The 20,482-nt window shown below is 44.1% G+C and overlaps 1 protein-coding gene across 17 annotated transcripts in view; it reads right to left on the bottom strand.

Moving 5' to 3' along the window:
- Window positions 1-20,482, bottom strand: part of PPFIBP1 (PPFIB scaffold protein 1) — a 68,608-nt gene that overhangs the window by 3,883 nt on the left and 44,243 nt on the right. For 5 of the 17 annotated variants that reach the window (XM_077266930.1, XM_077266925.1, XM_077266915.1 and 2 more), the window contains 17 exons: window positions 17,976-18,037; window positions 17,447-17,531; window positions 15,975-16,123; window positions 15,736-15,869; window positions 15,457-15,510; window positions 12,299-12,356; window positions 10,535-10,709; window positions 10,256-10,288; window positions 7,765-7,903; window positions 7,541-7,672; window positions 6,646-6,796; window positions 6,460-6,571; window positions 6,232-6,320; window positions 5,865-5,987; window positions 5,638-5,763; window positions 5,274-5,462; window positions 4,890-5,069 (listed from right to left, as the gene is read on the bottom strand). In XM_077266930.1, coding sequence (XP_077123045.1) covers window positions 4,890-5,069; window positions 5,274-5,462; window positions 5,638-5,763; window positions 5,865-5,987; window positions 6,232-6,320; window positions 6,460-6,571; window positions 6,646-6,796; window positions 7,541-7,672; window positions 7,765-7,903; window positions 10,256-10,288; window positions 10,535-10,709; window positions 12,299-12,356; window positions 15,457-15,510; window positions 15,736-15,869; window positions 15,975-16,123; window positions 17,447-17,531; window positions 17,976-18,037 — 1,991 coding nt within the window. Of the gene's footprint in view, window positions 1-4,889; window positions 5,070-5,273; window positions 5,463-5,637; window positions 5,764-5,864; window positions 5,988-6,231; window positions 6,321-6,459; window positions 6,572-6,645; window positions 6,797-7,540; window positions 7,673-7,764; window positions 7,904-10,255; window positions 10,289-10,534; window positions 10,710-12,298; window positions 12,357-15,454; window positions 15,511-15,735; window positions 15,870-15,974; window positions 16,124-17,446; window positions 17,532-17,975; window positions 18,038-20,482 lie in introns of all 17 variants that reach the window. The other 12 variants (XM_077266922.1, XM_077266917.1, XM_077266926.1 and 9 more) reach the window with 7 other exon arrangements.

Below are 20,482 nucleotides of genomic sequence, written 5' to 3'. Positions count from 1 at the left end.
AGTTATATTCTTGTACATAGGAGCAGTATTATAGTAGTTATATTCTTGTACATAGGGGCAGTATTATAGTAGTTATATTCTTGTACATAGGAGCAGTATTATAGTAGTTATATTCTTGTACATAGGGGGCAGTATTATAGTAGTTATATTCTTGTACATAGGGAGCAGTATTATAGTAGTTATATTCCTGTACATAGGAGCAGTATTATAGTAGTTATATTCTTGTACATAGGGGCAGTATTATAGTAGTTATATTCTTGTACATAGGGGCAGTATTATAGTAGTTATATTCTTGTACATAGGGGCAGTATTATAGTAGTTATATTCTTATACATAGGGGCAGTATTATAGTAGTTATAATCTTGTACGTAGGAGCAGTAATATAGTAGTTATATTCTTGTACATAGGAGCAGTATTATAGTAGTTATATTCTTGTACATAGGGGCAGTATTATAGTAGTTATATTCTTGTACATAGGGGCAGTATTATAGTAGTTATATTCTTGTACATAGGAGCAGTATTATAGTAGTTATTTTCTTGTACATAGGGGCAGTATTATAGTAGTTATATTCTTGTACATAGGGGCAGTATTATAGTAGTTATATTACTGTACATAGGGGCAGTATTATAGTAGTTATATTCTTGTACATAGGGGGCAGTATTATAGTAGTTATATTCTTGTACATAGGAGCAGTATTATAGTAGTTATATTCTTGTACATAGGGGCAGTATTATAGTAGGAAAAGCAGAAGTCCAGCGTGGGTGATGTCCATAAAAAATACCTTTTATTCCATTTTTGTTAAAAGCACATAAATCCAAAGTCCATCTTCATATCCATAGACACAAAAACGGGTGATTCCTACCAGTGACAGTCACAGGCTTAAAGTGCATTAAAATCAAACGCGTTTCAACGGTCGTGCCGCCTTACTCATTGTGATAAAAATAAAATGAAAGAGGGCTGCCATATAGGACTAGGCCCATTAGGTTACACCCCCTGATCTTGCAGACAACAGAAACAGGGCAACACCTACAGGTAATTAGTGAGTTTAGCCTGAAATTTGCATGTACAAATACTATGGTTGGGGCAGGAAAAAACAAACAAAAAAAAAAACAAAACACATATATGCAAGAATTATAACTTATCATTCATAATAATTCATAAGATCCTGCCGGATATTCATGCCTAGGGGGGCTCTGGACTTAAGTTGATACATCCACCATATCTCTCTGTTGGTTATTTTTCTTTTTATATCGCCCCCTCGAAATGGGGCTTTAACCCTTTCAATCCCGCGGACCTCCAGTGAGCTGACGTCCCCATTGTGTTTATGGATGAAGTGTCTTATGGGTGATTTTATTCACTGCATCAGACAGGTGGCCTCCGTATTCTCACCTTCAGGGGACCCCCTGTGCACCCCACATATTGCTGCTCACAGGTGGGGCCATTAATCACATACACCACATTGGAGGTGTTGCAGTTAATGTAGTGGTGAATTTTGTACGTCTTTTTAGTGACAGATGAGTGGAATTCCTTACTGGTCACCATATATTTACAGCAGGTGCAGATATTGAGCCCACACTTGTATGTGCCTTTAGTACTGAGCCAGTTTTCTTTCTCTTTTAACCGTTTGTCCTCACTAACAAAGAGGCTGGGGGATAAGATGTCGTTCAGACTAGGGGCTTTTTTAGCGATATAGCGCACTGGTTTGGACAGGATTTGGTTCAGCTTTTTATCCTGGCTCAGCATAGGGATAATAGTAATACCCGTGTGTCCAGTGAGGAGCACATCACCTTCACCACTACATACAGCCCTCAGTTCAAAGAGATTACTGACATCATCAGAAAAAGAATCCCTATGGTGAGCCAGGATAAAAAGCTGAACCAAATCCTGGCCAAACCAGTGCGCTATATCGCTAAAAAAGCCCCTAGTCTGAACGACATCTTATCCCCCAGCCTCTTTGTTAGTGAGGACAAAGGGTTAAAAGAGAAAGAAAACTGGCTCAGTACTAAAGGCACCTACAAGTGTGGGCACAATATCTGCACCTGCTGTAAATATATGGTGACCAGTAAGGAATTCCACTCATCTGTCACTAAAAAGACGTACAAAATTAACCACTACATCAACTGCAACACCTCCAATGTCGTGTATCTGATTAATGGCCCCACCTGTGACCAGCAATATGTGGGGTGCACAGGGGGTCCCCTGAAGGTGAGAATACGGAGGCACCTGTCTGATGCAGTGAATAAAATCCCCCATAAGACACTTCATCCATAAACACAATGGGGACGTCAGCTCATTGGAGGTCCGCGGGATTGAAAGGGTTAAAGCTCCATTTCGAGGGGGAGATATAAAAAGAAAAATAACCAACAGAGAGATATGGTGGATGTATCAACTTAAGTCCAGAGCCCCCCTAGGCATGAATATCCGGCAGGATCTTATGAATTATTATGAATGATAAGTTATAATTCTTGCATATATGTGTTTTTTTTTTTTGTTTGTTTGTTTTTTCCTGCCCCAACCATAGTATTTGTACATGCAAATTTCAGGCTAAACTCACTAATTACCTGTAGGTGTTGCCCTGTTTCTGTTGTCTGCAAGATCAGGGGGTGTAACCTAATGGGCCTAGTCCTATATGGCAGCCCTCTTTCATTTTATTTTTATCACAATGAGTAAGGCGGCACGACCGTTGAAACGCGTTTGATTTTAATGCACTTTAAGCCTGTGACTGTCACTGGTAGGAATCACCCGTTTTTGTGTCTATGGATATGAAGATGGACTTTGGATTTATGTGCTTTTAACAAAAATGGAATAAAAGGTATTTTTTATGGACATCACCCACGCTGGACTTCTGCTTTTCCTTCGTACTACTTGCAGCACTGCATGATCCGTGCGCTGGGACTGAGAGGAGGTGAGCTGATCTTCGTTGCTTTTTCTTTTCCAGTATTATAGTAGTTATATTCTTGTACATAGGGGCAGTATTATAGTAGTTATATTCTTGTACATAGGAGCAGTATTATAGTACGGTAGTTATATATTTGTACATATGGGGCAGTACTATAGTAGTTATAGTCTATATAGGAGCAGTATTATAGTAGTTATACTCTTGTACATAGGAGCAGTATTATAGTAGTTATATTCTTGTACATAGGGGCAGTATTATAGTAGTTATATTCTTGTACATAGGGGGCAGTATTATAGTAGTTATATTCTTGTACATAGGAGGCAGTATTATAGTAGTTATATTCTTGTACATAGGGGCAGTATTATAGTAGTTATATTCTTGTACGTAGGAGCAGTATTATAGTAGTTATATTCTTGTACATAGGGGGCAGTATTATAGTAGTTATATTCTTGTATATAGGGGGCAGTATTATAGTAGTTATATTCTTGTACATAGGGGCAGTATTATAGTAGTTATATTCTTGTACATAGGGGGCAGTATTATAGTAGTGATATTCTTGTACATAGGGGCAGTATTATAGTAGTGATATTCTTGTACATATGGGCAGTATTATAGTAGTTATATTCTTGTACATAGGAGCAGTATTATAGTAGTTATATTCTTGTACATAGGGCAGTATTATAGTAGTTATATTCTTGTACATAGGGGGCAGTATTATAGTAGTTATATTCTTGTACATAGGAGCAGTATTATAGTAGTTATATTCTTGTACATAGGAGCAGTATTATAGTAGTTATATTCTTGTACATAGGAGCAGTATTATAGTAGTTATATTCTTGTACATAGGGGCAGTATTATAGTAGTTATATTCTTGTACATAGGAGCAGTATTATAGTAGTTATATTCTTGTACATAGGAGCAGTATTATAGTAGTTATATTCTTGTACACAGGGGGCAGTATTATAGTAGTTATATTCTTGTACATAGGAGCAGTATTATAGTAGTTATATTCTTGTACATAGGGGGCAGTATTATAGTAGTTATATTCTTGTACATAAGGGCAGTATTATAGTAGTTATATTCTTGTACACAGGGGCAGTATTATAGTAGTTATATTCTTGTATATAGGAGCAGTATTATAGTAGTTATATTCTTGTACATAGGGGCAGTATTATAGTAGTTATATTCTTGTACATAGGGGCAGTATTATAGTAGTTATATTCTTGTACATAGGGGCAGTATTATAGTAGTTATATTCTTGTACATAGGGGCAGTATTATAGTAGTTAGATTCTTGTACATAGGGGGCAGTATTATAGTAGTTATATTCTTGTACATAGGGGGCAGTATTATAGTAGTTATATTCTTGTACATAGGGGCAGTATTATAGTAGTTATATTCTTATACATAGGGGCAGTATTATAGTAGTTATATTCTTGTACATAGGAGCAGTAATATAGTAGTTATATTCTTGTACATAGGGGCAGTATTATAGTAGTTATATTCTTGTACATAGGGGCAGTATTATAGTAGTTATATTCTTGTACATAGGAGCAGTATTATAGTAGTTATATTCTTGTACATAGGAGCAGTATTATAGTAGTTATATTCTTGTACATAGGAGCAGTATTATAGTAGTTATATTCTTGTACATAGGGGCAGTATTATAGTAGTTATATTCTTGTACATAGGGGCAGTATTATAGTAGTTATATTCTTGTACACAGGGGCAGTATTATAGTAGTTATATTCTTGTACATAGGGGCAGTATTATAGTAGTTATATTCTTGTACACAGGGGCAGTATTATAGTAGTTATATTCTTGTACATAGGGGCAGTATTATAGTAGTTATATTCTTGTACATAGGAGCAGTATTATAGTAGTTATATTCTTATACATAGAGGCAGTATTATAGTAGTTATATTCTTGTACATAGGGGCAGTATTATAGTAGTTCGATTCTTGTACATAGGGGTCAGCATAGTTTGTACCTGTTCTAGTCTATCGAGGTCCTCGTCGTCTAACATCCTGAGGTCCAGTCCGGCTCTGAAGGGCTTGATGATGCTGTTTGCAGACGACTGCCCGAGCTCCATAGGACACACATACTCTTCACTCTCTTCTTGCTTTTTCTTTCGTAATGTCCCAAAATTGGTAAACGGTAATTTCCTCGGCTTTAAAAGAAAGAACAAATTAAGAGGCCAGGATGTAGTTATGTAATAATAACTTATATCGGTGTAAATTTATATAACAGCAGAATTGTGACAAAACGGGAATATTGGTAAAAATATCAGCGTCTCTTAGCCCTGGTGGCCGATGCGGAGCCTTAGGATGCTGTATGTAGTGACCATACCGCCCCGTCCCACCGTGCGTCTCACCTTGACCTTGGCCGTTGCGGTCAGCAGCAAGTATTCCGGCGAGGATAGCGCCTCCTGTTTTTGCTGCTGCGCCTGCTGACCGACCAGGAGATTGAAATGCGTGGCCAGGTGGCGCCGGAGGAGGGTCTTGTTTGGCGGGATGTTCAGAAGTTGAGCCATGGTCTCCACGTTAAATCGGGGCTCAAGGACCTGAAATTAAAAAAAACAAGAACAATTTTGGATTTTTCACCGAAACGCAACAATGAGGCTGCAGGTTGTGATTCTGAGAGCCAACAGGAAAGCAGCAGACATTTTTACTGCAGTTTGGAGGTGAATGGAGCAGAAGACGGAATGTACGGGCAAGCAATGACTAATGAGGACTCACCATCAGCCCACCGTGTACACCGCTACCCCTTAAGTTAGGGGCATACTCTGCTAGGTCAACAGAGCGCAGCCACTCCATCACCCGGTGATTCGTCCATTGAGCCACTTCCGAGGGAGTCACATTAGACTAAAAAAAAAAAAATAAAAAAAAAAAAATTATTAATATTTAATAAAAATTACAAAATTTGTTCCGTAAATTTTAAGGCTGGTGGTCCCAGGGCCCGGTACCTCCTCGGAGGGTCTTCTGCGCAGACAGTTGGGTTCGAAGCTGTTGATTCTCAGGACCTGAATGGCACGCTTTATGCTGAGGTGGTGCAGGACGCTGACGACTTTCAGGGAAAGCAAATCATCCTGGAAATTTAGAGAAGCAAAATGGAAAAAAAAAAAGTGCTAAATTTACACAAAATGTGATTGGCAGGTTCTGATAGCCACACCCACGAGCAGCGAGTGACACGACCACGCCCCCGAGGAATCGGGATTCGCTTTCCACCTCATTTCACACTCTCCGCAGCCTGTCTTCCCCATCACAACATGGAATATCCCACCTCCCGAGGGTGCCGTCCGTCCAGGAGATCGGCGTGGTTAGGTGACTTACCACGGTCATGTAATGGAGCATCCGACCGTCCAGCTTTGCTTCATCAAACTGCGTCTTGTACTGAGGGAGACCGATGTCGTCCAACCACCCTACGGGGGGGGGGAAAACAATCACAAGGAGCTCTAGATGTGTCCTGAAATACTCCGTTCTGCTGATCCTACTCTGCTCCGTCCATTATGCCACTGTTAGTGAGATGCTGAAATCCTCTGTGCTGCTGGTCTGACTTACTTGTCACCCACTTGTAGTCCAGCTTCCCGTAGTTGCTGTCGTCCTCGGAGCCCAGCGACTGCAGCGCCAGCTGGAGCTTCTTGCGGTGCAGCGGGTGTTTGATGCCAAGCTCCTATATGGGAAAGCATAAAATGAGTCATGGGTGGCCCCGACGCGCGCCGGCCCCGATGCGCGGGACCCTCTCACCTTTTCCAGGTCCTGTTGCGAGGCGTGGAGCAGAGTCTGCCCGGACACGATCCATTGCTTGCAGCTGTTCACGTAGCTGCCCAGCCCCTGGTCCCGCAGCCAGCCGCACACCTGCTCCTTCGTCCACTTGGCAAATGGCATGTCCAGGTCACTGCGGGGGAAAGAAGTGCGGATGCGGGTTACCACCCCCCATACAGCGCCCTGCGTAAGTATCCACCCCCAACAAGTCAGCGCTGCCCCTTTACAACCCAGCCTCCAATCATCAGGCAGAGACGCAATAAGGGGGTGGAGCTTGCACGTCACCTTATAAGGAGTCATAAGGGGTGGAGCTTGCATGTCACCTTATAAGGAGTCATAAGGGGTGGAGCTTGCATACCTTGTCACAAGAGGGTCAGGACTTGTACTCATGAGAGGCGGAGCTTGCATATTTTATCACATAAGGGGCTGGTTCTTGTACTTGTTTTTGGTGTTAAAAGTCATAACGGGTGAAGTCGGCATTTTTGTCAACTTAAATGGGGCGGAGCTAAAAGTTATAGCCCTACAGAAAGTCAGGAAAGGTGAGGCTTTCACATTTTTGGCTCTATAAGAAATCTTAAGGGGTGGGGCTTACATGTTTGACTCTCTAAAAAGTCACAATGGGAGTGGCTTACATTTCAACTATAAAAAAAGTCACAAGGGGCGGAGTTTATTTTTTTGGCCCTATAAGAAGTTACAAGGGGCGGAGCTTGTACTTTATGTCCCCCTTAGGGGCACCACTTATGGTTAGCCCAACCGCCCCCACTTCTCTCTGGTACTCCACTGCATGAACAGGTCGGAGCTGCAGTACCAGACACAGCCTGCCAATAGGGGCGGCGCTGCTTTTTTTGGAAGAAACTTTTGTTCCACTAATACAAACCTGGGAGCCTGACCCAGATCCCGCGACCAGCCCAGCCTCGGGCCGGCGGTGGACCTGGTCCCACCCCTCTTAAACTCTTCTTCCGGGAGGTCGTCCTCCTGGTTTAGGGTGGTGGACTGACTCCTCTTCAGCCTGGAAGGGACAAAATAAAAAAACAAGTCACATTCTGACCCCCCATAAAGTCCCCGGAGGGGTAACAAGACCTGGAGGCCAACTGTTCTCACCTCCCGAATAACTTTTTGATCCCGCGCGGCTTCTTCTTAGAGTCGGGAGAAGATGGCGAGCTGTGGATGCTTCCACCATCCGATGAGCGAGGAGACACCGCCAGGTCCAGGTGGTCGGCTGAGCCCTTTTCTGCCTCTGCTGCAACATTTACCAGTGTCATTAATGACCTCAAACAATAATTCCAGCTCCAATATTCTTAGGGTTTGTATCATCAGACATCATAAAAAAAGTCTAACTTTCCTGCACATTCCTGACACTTGAGCGCCCCAAAAAAGTGCCGGTCACAGGCTGGAAAGGAAAAAAGTGCCGGTCACAGGCTGGAAAGGAAAAAAGTGCCGGTCACAGGCTGGAAAGACAAAAAGTGCCGGTCACAGGCTGGAAAGACAAAAAGTGCCGGTCACAGGCTGGAAAGGACAAAAAGTGCCGGTCACAGGCTGGAAAGGACAAAAAGTGCCGGTCACAGGCTGGAAAGGACAAAAAGTGCCGGTCACAGGCTGGAAAGGACAAAAAGTGCCGGTCACAGGCTGGAAAGGACAAAAAGTGCCGGTCACAGGCTGGAAAGGACAAAAAGTGCCGGTCACAGGCTGGAAAGGACAAAAAGTGCCGGTCACAGGCTGGAAAGGACAAAAAGTGCCGGTCACAGGCTGGAAAGGACAAAAAGTGCCGGTCACAGGCTGGAAAGGACAAAAAGTGCCGGTCACAGGCTGGAAAGGACAAAAAGTGCCGGTCACAGGCTGGAAAGGACAAAAAGTGCCGGTCACAGGCTGGAAAGGACAAAAAGTGCCGGTCACAGGCTGGAAAGGACAAAAAGTGCCGGTCACAGGATGGAAAGGACAAAAAGTGCCGGTCACAGGCTGGAAAGGACAAAAAGTGCCGGTCACAGGCTGGAAAGGACAAAAAGTGCCGGTCACAGGCTGGAAAGGACAAAAAGTGCCGGTCACAGGCTGGAAAGGACAAAAAGTGCCGGTCACAGGCTGGAAAGGACAAAAAGTGCCGGTCACAGGCTGGAAAGGACAAAAAGTGCCGGTCACAGGCTGGAAAGGACAAAAAGTGCCGGTCACAGGCTGGAAAGGACAAAAAGTGCCGGTCACAGGCTGGAAAGGACAAAAAGTGCCGGTCACAGGCTGGAAAGGACAAAAAGTGCCGGTCACAGGCTGGAAAGGACAAAAAGTGCCGGTCACAGGCTGGAAAGGACAAAAAGTGCCGGTCACAGGCTGGAAAGGACAAAAAGTGCCGGTCACAGGCTGGAAAGGACAAAAAGTGCCGGTCACAGGCTGGAAAGGACAAAAAGTGCCGGTCACAGGCTGGAAAGGACAAAAAGTGCCGGTCACAGGCTGGAAAGGACAAAAAGTGCCGGTCACAGGCTGGAAAGGACAAAAAGTGCCGGTCACAGGCTGGAAAGGACAAAAAGTGCCGGTCACAGGCTGGAAAGACAAAAAGTGCCGGTCACAGGCTGGAAAGACAAAAAGTGCCGGTCACAGGCTGGAAAGGACAAAAAGTGCCGGTCACAGGCTGGAAAGGACAAAAAGTGCCGGTCACAGGCTGGAAAGACAAAAAGTGCCGGTCACAGGCTGGAAAGACAAAAAGTGCCGGTCACAGCCTTGGAAAAAAAACAAGTGCAAAAGCCGAAATTATCTTGGATTTTTCTTTTATCTCCACTTCTACAAACTTAAGTTATCTATTGCACAGCACATTTCTATTTTTTATTTTTTTTTTACCAGAACCGGGTGCCCTCTGCTGGGCTGCACCGTGCGCCCTCTGCTGCGCTGCACCGTGCGCCCTCTGCTGTGCTGCACCGTGCGCCCTCTGCTGCGCTGCACCGTGCGCCCTCTGCTGCGCTGCACCGTGCGCCCTCTGCTGCGCTGCACCGTGCGCGATGTCGATTTTACGCTGTGCAGTACGCAGTGCTCGGATTCAAGCATAACAATTGTTTTGTTTTTACAAATATCCCAAAAATGTTTGACAGAAAGTAATGCATTATAGGGTCGCAGCTCAGCGGTTAGCAACGCCCAAATAGCAAAATTATGAATGCAGCTCTGGAGTATAAGCAGAAGGATTAAAGGCAAGATGATCAGTAAAAAAAAAAAAACAACATGAGGAGGAGGATCAAACAGGGACAGGATGAAACTCATCAAATACACACAACATAGACCTATATCTATGGGCCGATATCAGCCCTGAGATACATCCGACAAGGCAGTGGTCACAGGACGGGCATTTTCACAAAAATATTGAAAAATAATAAAATTACATCGGAAAAAATGTATTTGTAATTTTGCCAACTTGCAATGAGTCACTGTGAACACCAGATGGCGCCAGATTAGGGTACAGGTTAGTACATGGGGGCACATGGGGAGTGAGGACGTTCTATGATCGGGGGGGGGGATCTATGTTTAGCGAGGCGGCACAAGGTAATGGTTAGAAGATGATGGGGGGGCACAGCACGTCGGGGGGGGGGGGATTTTGGGCGGACATGCAGTTTTACCGTACCTAAAGTGGGGGCGCTCGCACTTCGGCTGCGATCTTCAGGTTCCCATTAAATTGCAGAAAATCGGAAGGTAGAGAAGGTGCAGAGAGACATTCAATATACTGGAAAAGAACAGCAGGGGGAGCAAGAGACACCGAAAACACAGAGCCCCCCGAAATAAGGATATCAAATACACAAGGAGTGAGCAGGCAGCAGGAGGCGCTGCAGGGGCTCACATTCAGAGTCTCCGTGCTGGATCCCACGAGGGGTTAATCACGTGACTCCACATGGAGGACGCATACCTAGATTCGGGGTGCTCGACGTCTTCTTGTTGGGGTTTTTCAGCTTGAAGAAACCTCGGCCGAATGACGATCTCGCTTTGCGGGTGCCGAAATTCTCCTCCTCAGCAGTTACCCCGTGTGCCGGGGGTCGGGGCGGCAGCGTCTCAAACTTTCCAGAGTCAGGAGAGGTCGGCTTCTATATGGGAAGATACAGGTTCTGTATTAATAAAGGAGGGATATCGGCTGTGCGTGCCTGCCTATCTGGTCTACAGCAGCAGAGGCGGCTACTTCTACTGATCACTTCACGGTGAGTCGGGGCGAGGCGGCCCGGGGAGGCGAGTCGAGGCGAGGCGGCCCGGGGAGGCGAGTCGAGTCGAGGCGGCCCGGGGAGGCGAGTCGAGGCGAGGCGGCCCGGGGAGGCGAGGCTAGGCGAGGCGGCCCGGGGAGGCGAGTCGAGGCGAGGCGGCCCGGGGAGGCGTCGAGGCGAGGCGGCCCGGGGAGGCGAGTCGAGGCGGCCCGGGGAGGCGAGTCGAGGCGAGTCGGCCCGGGGAGGCGAGGCGAGGCGAGTCGGCCCGGGGAGGCGAGTCGAGGGGAGGCGAGTCGGCCCGGGGAGGCAAGTCGAGGGGAGGCGAGTCGGCCCGGGGAGGCGAGTCGAGTCGAGGCGGCCCGGGGAGGCGAGTCGAGGCGAGGCGGCCCGGGGAGGCGAGTCGAGGCGAGGCGGCCCGGGGAGGCGAGTCGAGTCGAGGCGGCCCGGGGAGGCGAGTCGAGTCGAGGCGGCCCGGGGAGGCGAGTCGAGGCGGCCCGGGGAGGCGAGTCGAGGCGGCCCGGGGAGGCGAGTCGAGGCGGCCCGGGGAGGCGAGTCGAGTCGGCCCGGGGAGGCGAGTCGAGGCGAGTCGGCCCGGGGAGGCGAGTCGGCCCGGGGAGGCGAGTCGGCCCGGGGAGGTGAGTCGAGGCGAGTCGGCCCGGGGAGGCGAGTCGAGGCGAGTCGGCCCGGGGAGGCGAGTCGAGGCGAGTCGGCCCGGGGAGGCGAGTCGAGGCGAGTCGGCCCGGGGAGGCGAGTCGAGGCGAGTCGGCCCGGGGAGGCGAGGCGAGGTGGCCCGGGGAGGCGAGTCGGCCCAGGGAGGGGAGGCGAGTCGGCCCAGGGAGGGGAGGCGAGTCGGCCCAGGGAGGGGAGGCGAGGCGGCCCGGGGAGGGGAGGCGGCCCGGGGAGGCGAGGCGGCCCGGGGAGGCAAGTCGAGGCGAGGTGGCCCGGGGAGGCGAGTCGGCCCGGGGAGGCAAGTCGAGGCGAGGCGGCCCGGGGAGGCGAGTCGAGGCGAGTCGGCACGGGGAGGCGAGGCGAGGCGGCACGGGGAGGCTAGCAGCAGAGCAGAGACGGCTACTTCTACTGATCACGTCACTTCACAGCACGTTCAAAAGAGAGATATACCAACAGGAAGTGAATGTCCAGTCTGCTGACATCTAGAGGCCAAAATGGAAATAGCAGCATTGAAGAAAATGAAGGGCTACGGGGAGGTGAGACGGCCCTGCAGGTAGCAGATGATGAATGAGTGGGAGGGGATGACACAGCATGCAGCTAATTGGAGGTGCGCAGTGGGTTAGGGATAAGGGGGGGGGGGGGGGGGGAAGTAAAGAATGGTCTGCGGAGTTGCTGACTATCCGGGCACATAATGACAGGGCGCTCAGCAGTACAGGGTATTTATATCGCTGTTGTCCCTGGGAAGCTGTAATTACTCTGGGAATCTCAGCATTACACTCCTCCAGCGCACGTACAGCGGAGACACTCACCCGCTCCAGAGTCTTCTTCAAGTTGTCTAGGCTGCTCGACTTCTTCACGGGAGGAGACCTGAACCAGAGAGCAGCGTTACACAGAGCGGCCAATCTCAACAGCACAGATCTATCCTTCACCCTGTGTCTATTGTTCCCTGTTATCTGCCATCTCTATCTGCCCTGCCTTATCTCACATCACCAGATACATCTAAAGTGTCTGTGCAACATCACAGTGCGGTTATCTCATCAGCAGATTCACCCGACATCTGATCCGCGGGAAAATAAAGTTCTGTGATGTGACTGCAACACCTGCTGAACCCTGCGTCACCAACATCAGCGCTACAGAGCGAGAGCGACCCCCAATATAAAGAAACGGGGGAAATCCAGAACATAGGAGCAGTATTATAGTAGTTATATTCTTGTACATAGGGGGCAGTATTATAGTAATTATATTCTTGTACATAGGGGCAGTATTATAGTAGTTATATTCTTGTACATAGGAGCAGTATTATAGTAGTTATATTCTTATACATAGGGGCAGTATTATAGTAGTTATATTCTTGTACATAGGGGGCAGTATTATAGTAGTTATATTCTTGTACATAGGGGGCAGTATTATAGTAGTTATATTCTTGTACATAGGGGCAGTATTATAGTAGTTATATTCTTGTATATAGGAGCAGTATTATAGTAGTTATATTCTTGTACATAGGAGCAGTATTATAGTAGTTATATTCTTGTACATAGGAGCAGTATTATAGTAGTTATATTCTTGTACATAGGGGCAGTATTATATAGTAGTTATATTCTTGTATATAGGAGCAGTATTATAGTAGTTATATTCTTGTACATAGGGGCAGTATTATAGTAGTTATATTCTTGTACATAAGAGCAGTATTATAGTAGTTATATTCTTGTACATAGGGGCAGTATTATAGTAGTTATATTCTTGTACATAGGAGCAGTATTATAGTAGTTATATTCTTGTACATAGGGGCAGTATTATAGTAGTTATATTCTTGTATATAGGAGCAGTATTATAGTAGTTATATTCTTGTACATAAGAGCAGTATTATAGTAGTTATATTCTTGTACATAGGGGCAGTATTATAGTAGTTATATTATTGTACATAGGAGCAGTATTATAGTAGTTATATTCTTGTACATAGGAGCAGTATTATAGTAGTTATATTCTTGTACATAGGAGCAGTATTATAGTAGTTATATTCTTGTACATAGGGGCAGTATTATAGTAGTTATTTTCTTGTACATAGGAGCAGTATTATAGTAGTTATATTCCTGTACATAGGGAGCAGTATTATAGTAGTTATATTCTTGTACATGGGGGGCAGTATTATAGTAGTTATATTCTTGTACATAGGGGCAGTATTATAGTAGTTATATTCTTGTACATAGGAGCAGTATTATAGTAATTATATTCTTGTACATAGGGAGCAGTATTATAGTAGTTATATTCCTGTACATAGGAGCAGTATTATAGTAGTTATATTCTTGTACATAGGGGCAGTATTATAGTAGTTATATTCTTGTACATAGGGGCAGTATTATAGTAGTTATATTCTTGTACATAGGGGCAGTATTATAGTAGTTATATTCTTGTACATACGGGCAGTATTATAGTAGTTATATTCTTGTACATAGGGGCAGTATTATAGTAGTTATATTCTTGTACATAGGAGCAGTATTATAGTAGTTATATTCTTGTACATAGGAGCAGTATTATAGTAGTTATATTCTTGTACATAGGAGCAGTATTATAGTAGTTATATTCTTGTACATAGGAGCAGTATTATAGTAGTTATATTCTTGTACATAGGAGCAGTATTATAGTAGTTATATTCTTGTACATAGGAGCAGTATTATAGTAGTTATATTCTTGTACATAGGAGCAGTATTATAGTAGTTATATTCTTGTACATAGGAGCAGTATTATAGTAGTTATATTCTTGTACATAGGGGGCAGTATTATAGTAGTTATATTCTTGTACATAGCAGTAATATAGTAGTTATATTCTTGTACATAGGGGAAGTATTATAGTAATTATATTCTTGTACATAGGGAGCAGTATTATATTAGTTATATTCCTGTACATAGGAGCAGTATTATAGTAGTTATATTCTTGTACATAGGAGCAGTAGTATAGTAGTTATATTCTTGTACATAGGAGCAGTATTATAGTAGTTATATTCTTGTACATAGGGGCAGTATTATAGTAGTTATATTCTTGTACATAGGGGGCAGTATTATAGTAGTTATATTCTTGTACATAGGAGCAGTATTATAGTAGTTATATTATTGTACATAGGAGCAGTATTATAGTAGTTATATTCTTGTACATAGGAGCAGTATTATAGTAGTTATATTCTTGTACATAGGAGCAGTATTATAGTAGTTATATTCTTGTACATAGGAGCAGTATTATAGTAGTTATATTCTTGTACATAGGGGCAGTATTATAGTAGTTATATTCTTGTACATAGGAGCAGTATTATAGTAGTTATATTCTTGTACATAGGAGCAGTATTATAGTAGTTATATTCTTGTACATAGGAGCAGTATTATAGTAGTTATATTCTTGTACATAGGAGCAGTATTATAGTAGTTATATTCTTGTACATAGGAGCAGTATTATAGCAGTTATATTCTTGTACATAGGGGCAGTATTATAGTAGTTATATTCTTGTACATAGGAGCAGTATTATAGTAGTTATATTCTTGTACATAGGAGCAGTATTATAGTAGTTATATTCTTGTACATAGGGGCAGTATTATAGTAGTTATATTCTTGTACATAGGAGCAGTATTATAGTAGTTATATTCTTGTACATAGGAGCAGTATTATAGTAGTTATATTCTTGTACATAGGGGCAGTATTATAGTAGTTATATTCTTGTACATAGGGGCAGTATTATAGTAGTTATATTCTTGTACATAGGAGCAGTATTATAGCAGTTATATTCTTGTACATAGGGGCAGTATTATAGTAGTTATATTCTTGTACATAGGAGCAGTATTATAGTAGTTATATTCTTGTACATAGGAGCAGTATTATAGTAGTTATATTCTTGTACATAGGAGCAGTATTATAGCAGTTATATTCTTGTACATAGGGGCAGTATTATAGTAATTACATTCTTGTACAGGCGACACTTACAATGTGATATCCTCAGTTCTGACTTCTGTAGATAAGTTGCTCCTCTTTTCTTCGCTGCAAAACAAGAACATTCCTGGTTTTTCCTCTCGTGACTTCTGTACAGATTCTTTTTTGCATTTGTTCCCATAAGAGCCGAGTGTAATGATTGCCGGTTGGAGGTAAATAGTAATTATGGGGGAGCAGGTTCGCGTTGGGCGTCTGACTGCGGTGGGTGGAGGGACGGTTACGGTTTTTCTGATAATCTCCTCTGTAATGTACAGACTGATAATACACACTGACCTCGTGTCCGGTGATCCCGGCGCCTCTTTTGCAGAAATTTTTGACACGTCCGTCGGTTTCTGTGGTTGGGGGGACGTAGAGCTGAACGAGGGGATAGTGACCTGCAGAATACTGGTGTGCATTTCCAGTGTGGGCTGGAAGAAAAAAAAAATATATACATAAACCCATGCTGAGCACTGCTTTCCTGAAATACTCGGTGCTGCTGGGATCCCCGCTCCACCGCTCAGCGGCCATATTACCTTTGTGGTGGCAGCGGCCTCCTCCGGGCTGGGGGACAGCGATAACGGCAGCGGGGAGGGGGATTTGTCAGCGTCACTAACTGCATTGAAGTCAAACACCAGAGAATTTGATCCGGAGATCACAGAGTCGTCACTTTCCACATCTTTACCTGAGGACGGAGGCGGAAGAGTGACCGGCGAGCTTAGTACATCATGTCAAATATCAAAAAGAAAAGAGTCAAGTTCTGTCTGATTGAGGGGGTGTCAGACTTCGAATTCTACCCCGATTATACCAGCGGCCATCTAGGAGCAATCATGCCCTGGCTGCAACCCTGGCGCCCCGTGTTCCTTGGCTGCAACCCCGGCGCCCCTACCCTGAGAGCCATCCTGGCGCTCCCTCTCTTGGCAATGACCCCGATGCCCCTTCCCCTGGCAGCAACCCCAAAGTCTTCCTTCCAGTAAAAAGGAAATATCTAAGTCTTACATTGGGCTACACCCATGTTTTTTTCTTCATCCTACAAATGCCGTCTTTCTAGCAGCATCTGGCTTCTTCCCTCTCACACCTTCCTTTGAGCAACACCTTAGTTTTAATCACAATTTTTTTTTAATCCACACTTCTCTAGTACCACCCATGCTTTAATTCTGGCCCCACCCATGCTTAGCCTTTAGCACCACCCATGCTTTGCTTCTGTTCCACCCACGCTAAGCCTTTAGCACCACCCATGCCTTAAATCTGGTCCCACCCACACTTAGCCTTTCGCACCACCCATGCTTTACTTCTGGTCCCACCCACGCTTAGCCTTTAGCACTACCCATGCTTTACTTCTGGTCCCACCCACGCTTAGCGTTTAGCACCACCCATGCTTTACTTCTGGTCCCACCCACGCTTAGCCATTAGCACCACCCATGCTTTGCTTCTGTTCCACACACGCTAAGCCTTTAGCACCACCCATGCCTTAAATCTGGTCCCACCCACACTTAGCCTTTAGCACCACCCATGCTTTATTCCTGGTCCCAAAACACGCTTTACATCTGGCCCTGCCCATGCTAAGCCATTTGCTCCACCAATGCTTTACTTCAGGCCCCACCAATGCTAAGCCTTTAGCACCACCCATGCCTTAAATCTGGTCCCACCCACACTTAGCCTTTCGCACCACCAATGCTTTACTTCTGGTCCCACCCACGCTTAGCCTTTAGCACTACCCATGCTTTACTTCTGGTCCCACCCAGCACCTAGCACTACCCATGCTTTACTTCTGGTCCCACCCACGCTTAGCCTTTAGCACCACCCATGCTTTACTTCTGGCCCCACCCACGCGTAGCCTTTAGCACCACCCATGCTTTACTTCTGGTCCCACCCACGCGTAGCCTTTAGCACCACCCATGCTTTACTTCTGGCACCACTCACAGTTTTCTGTAATGTTGGTCACCTCATCTAATTATCACTGGTCCCCAATACTATAGACGTATGTGAATAGAAAACAAATCCGCACCTGTCTTACCGTGCGCCAGAACCACCATATCCTGCACCTTCTTGTACCTGTTCAGCGCCTGCCGCAGCTCCTCAATCTTCCGGTCCTGTAAACACAGTATGCAGATGGGATTTAGAGGCAGCGGGACACAGCGGATACAATCGATCGTAGGATGGAGCTAAAATTTACTGCACCCCAGTGTTGGTCCGGGGTGTACTTATTATTGAGCTTGTCGTACTTTCCCTTTAAGAGTGGCCGGTACTGCAGTCTAGATGCATGTTATCGAGAGTTGGGAGTTATTCATTCTCGGAGCTGCAGATTTGCTGCAGTCACATGTCAGACAGTAAATTAAGCGTCTGTGCAGCGGCCAGAGCGAGCGCGAGTATGAGCAAGCGCGTCTTCTGCCGTCTTAGCTGCTTGGGGTAGATCAGTGGTTATACTCCAAACACAACCAAAGCTACAACACCACTAAAGATCTTAAAGGGGAATGTTGCCATATTTGTGGTTTGCCGCAGCTCTGGTTGTGACTGGAGAATGCGGCTAGACTTACCTTTTCCTCATTGGCGGCCATTAGCGATTCCACAGCTTTCTTCATCTTCTGCACTTCCGTATCTGAAGGAAAAAGCACACAAAGTGTATCAGGGATCACGTGACACTGCGGATGGCTGCCTGGAATGGAAAACAGCGCCACCCCCATCTACAGGATGAATGTGGTACTGCAGCTCTGCACCATTCATCTCAATGAATTTGAGCTCTGCAATAACAACTTATAGACAGAGATGGCGCTGCTTGGAGGAGGAAGATGACGTGTTATTCTAGCCTGGGATGACCCCTTTAAGAACATCCCCATGTCTCCATGAGAAAGCTGGAAGATTTCCTGCCGAGGTCTAAGAAGCCAAGTAGGAGTCCATGAACCTTCCTGGCAATGATCTAGTTACCCCCTCCACTCCCACCACGGGGCCTTCCCAGAAAAGAAAACAACAATTACTATGTAACAGAAGCAGATGTCAGAAGAAAACACCAGGAATCAGCACCAAGTGTCACGAAACCTCACCGCTATACAGAGAAACAGAGATTCTGCAGGAAGCAACACAGCAAGAAAGAGAACCGTCCAAATACACAGAAAACCAGAACAAATGGAGCCGGTCACCAGTCTGTGATCACAGCGACCCCAACATACAGCACAGCTATATTACCTATAATACAGCCCCTATGTACAGGAATATAACTACTATAATACTGCCCCTATGTACAAGAATATAACTACTATAATACTGCTCCTATGTACAAGAATATAACTACTATAATACTGCTCCTATGTACAAGAATATAACTACTATAATACTGCTCCTATGTACAAGAATATAACTACTATAATACTGCTCCTATGTACAAGAATATAACTACTATAATACTGCTCCTATGTACAAGAATATAACTACTATAATACTGCTCCTATGTACAAGAATATAACTACTATAATACTGCCCCTATGTACAAGAATATAACTACTATAATACTGCCCCTATGTACAAGAATATAACTACTATAATACTGCTCCTATGTACAAGAATATAACTACTATAATACTGCCCCGATGTACAAGAATATAACTACTATAATACTGCTCCTATGTACAAGAATATAACTACTATAATACTGCCCCTATGTACAAGAATATAACTACTATAATACTGCTCCTATATACAAGAATATAACTACTATAATACTGCCCCTATGTACAAGAATATAACTACTATAATACTGCTCCTATGTACAAGAATATAACTACTATAATACTGCTCCTATGTACAAGAATATAACTACTATAATACTGCCCCTATGTACAAGAATATAACTACTATAATACTGCCCCTATGTACAAGAATATAACTACTATAATACTGCCCCCTATGTACAAGAATATAACTACTATAATACTGCCCCTATGTACAGGAATATAACTACTATAATACTGCTCCTATGTACAAGAATATAACTACTATAATACTGCCCCTATGTACAAGAATATAACTACTATAATACTGCTCCTATGTACAAGAATATAACTACTATAATACTGCCCCTATGTACAAGAATATAACTACTATAATACTGCTCCTATGTACAAGAATATAACTACTATAATACTGCCCCTATGTACAAGAATATAACTACTATAATACTGCTCCTATGTACAAGAATATAACTACTATAATACTGCCCCTATGTACAGGAATAGAACTACTATAATACTGCCCCTATGCACAGGAATATAACTACTATAATACTGCCCCTATGTACAAGAATATAACTACTATAATACTGCCCCCTATGTACAAGAATATAACTACTATAATACTGCCCCTATGTACAAGAATATAACTACTATAATACTGCCCCTATGTACAAGAATATAACTACTATAATACTGCCCCCTATGTACAAGAATATAACTACTATAATACTGCTCCTATGTACAAGAATATAACTACTATAATACTGCCCCGATGTACAAGAATATAACTACTATAATACTGCTCCTATGTACAAGAATATAACTACTATAATACTGCCCCTATGTACAAGAATATAACTACTATATTACTGCCCCTATGTACAAGAATATAACTACTATAATACTGCCCCTATGTACAAGAATATAACTACTATAATACTGCCCCTATGTACAAGAATATAACTACTATAATACTGCCCCTATGTACAAGAATATAACTACTATAATACTGCCCCTATGTACAAGAATATAACTGCTATAATGCTGCCCCTATGTACAAGAATATAACTACTATATTACTGCCCCTATGTACAAGAATATAACTACTATATTACTGCCCCTATGTACAAGAATATAACTACTATATTACTGCCCCTATGTACAAGAATATAACTACTATATTACTGCCCCTATGTACAAGAATATAACTACTATAATACTGCCCCTATGTACAAGAATGTAACTACTATAATACTGCCCCTATGTACAAGAATATAACTACTATAATACTGCTCCTATGTACAAGAATATAACTACTA

The sequence above is a fragment of the Ranitomeya variabilis genome, chromosome 5 (genome assembly GCF_051348905.1).
Source record: "Ranitomeya variabilis isolate aRanVar5 chromosome 5, aRanVar5.hap1, whole genome shotgun sequence".
In the NCBI taxonomy this organism is placed as follows: domain Eukaryota; kingdom Metazoa; phylum Chordata; class Amphibia; order Anura; family Dendrobatidae; genus Ranitomeya; species Ranitomeya variabilis.
This window is presented reverse-complemented; position numbering and strand designations above follow the sequence as displayed.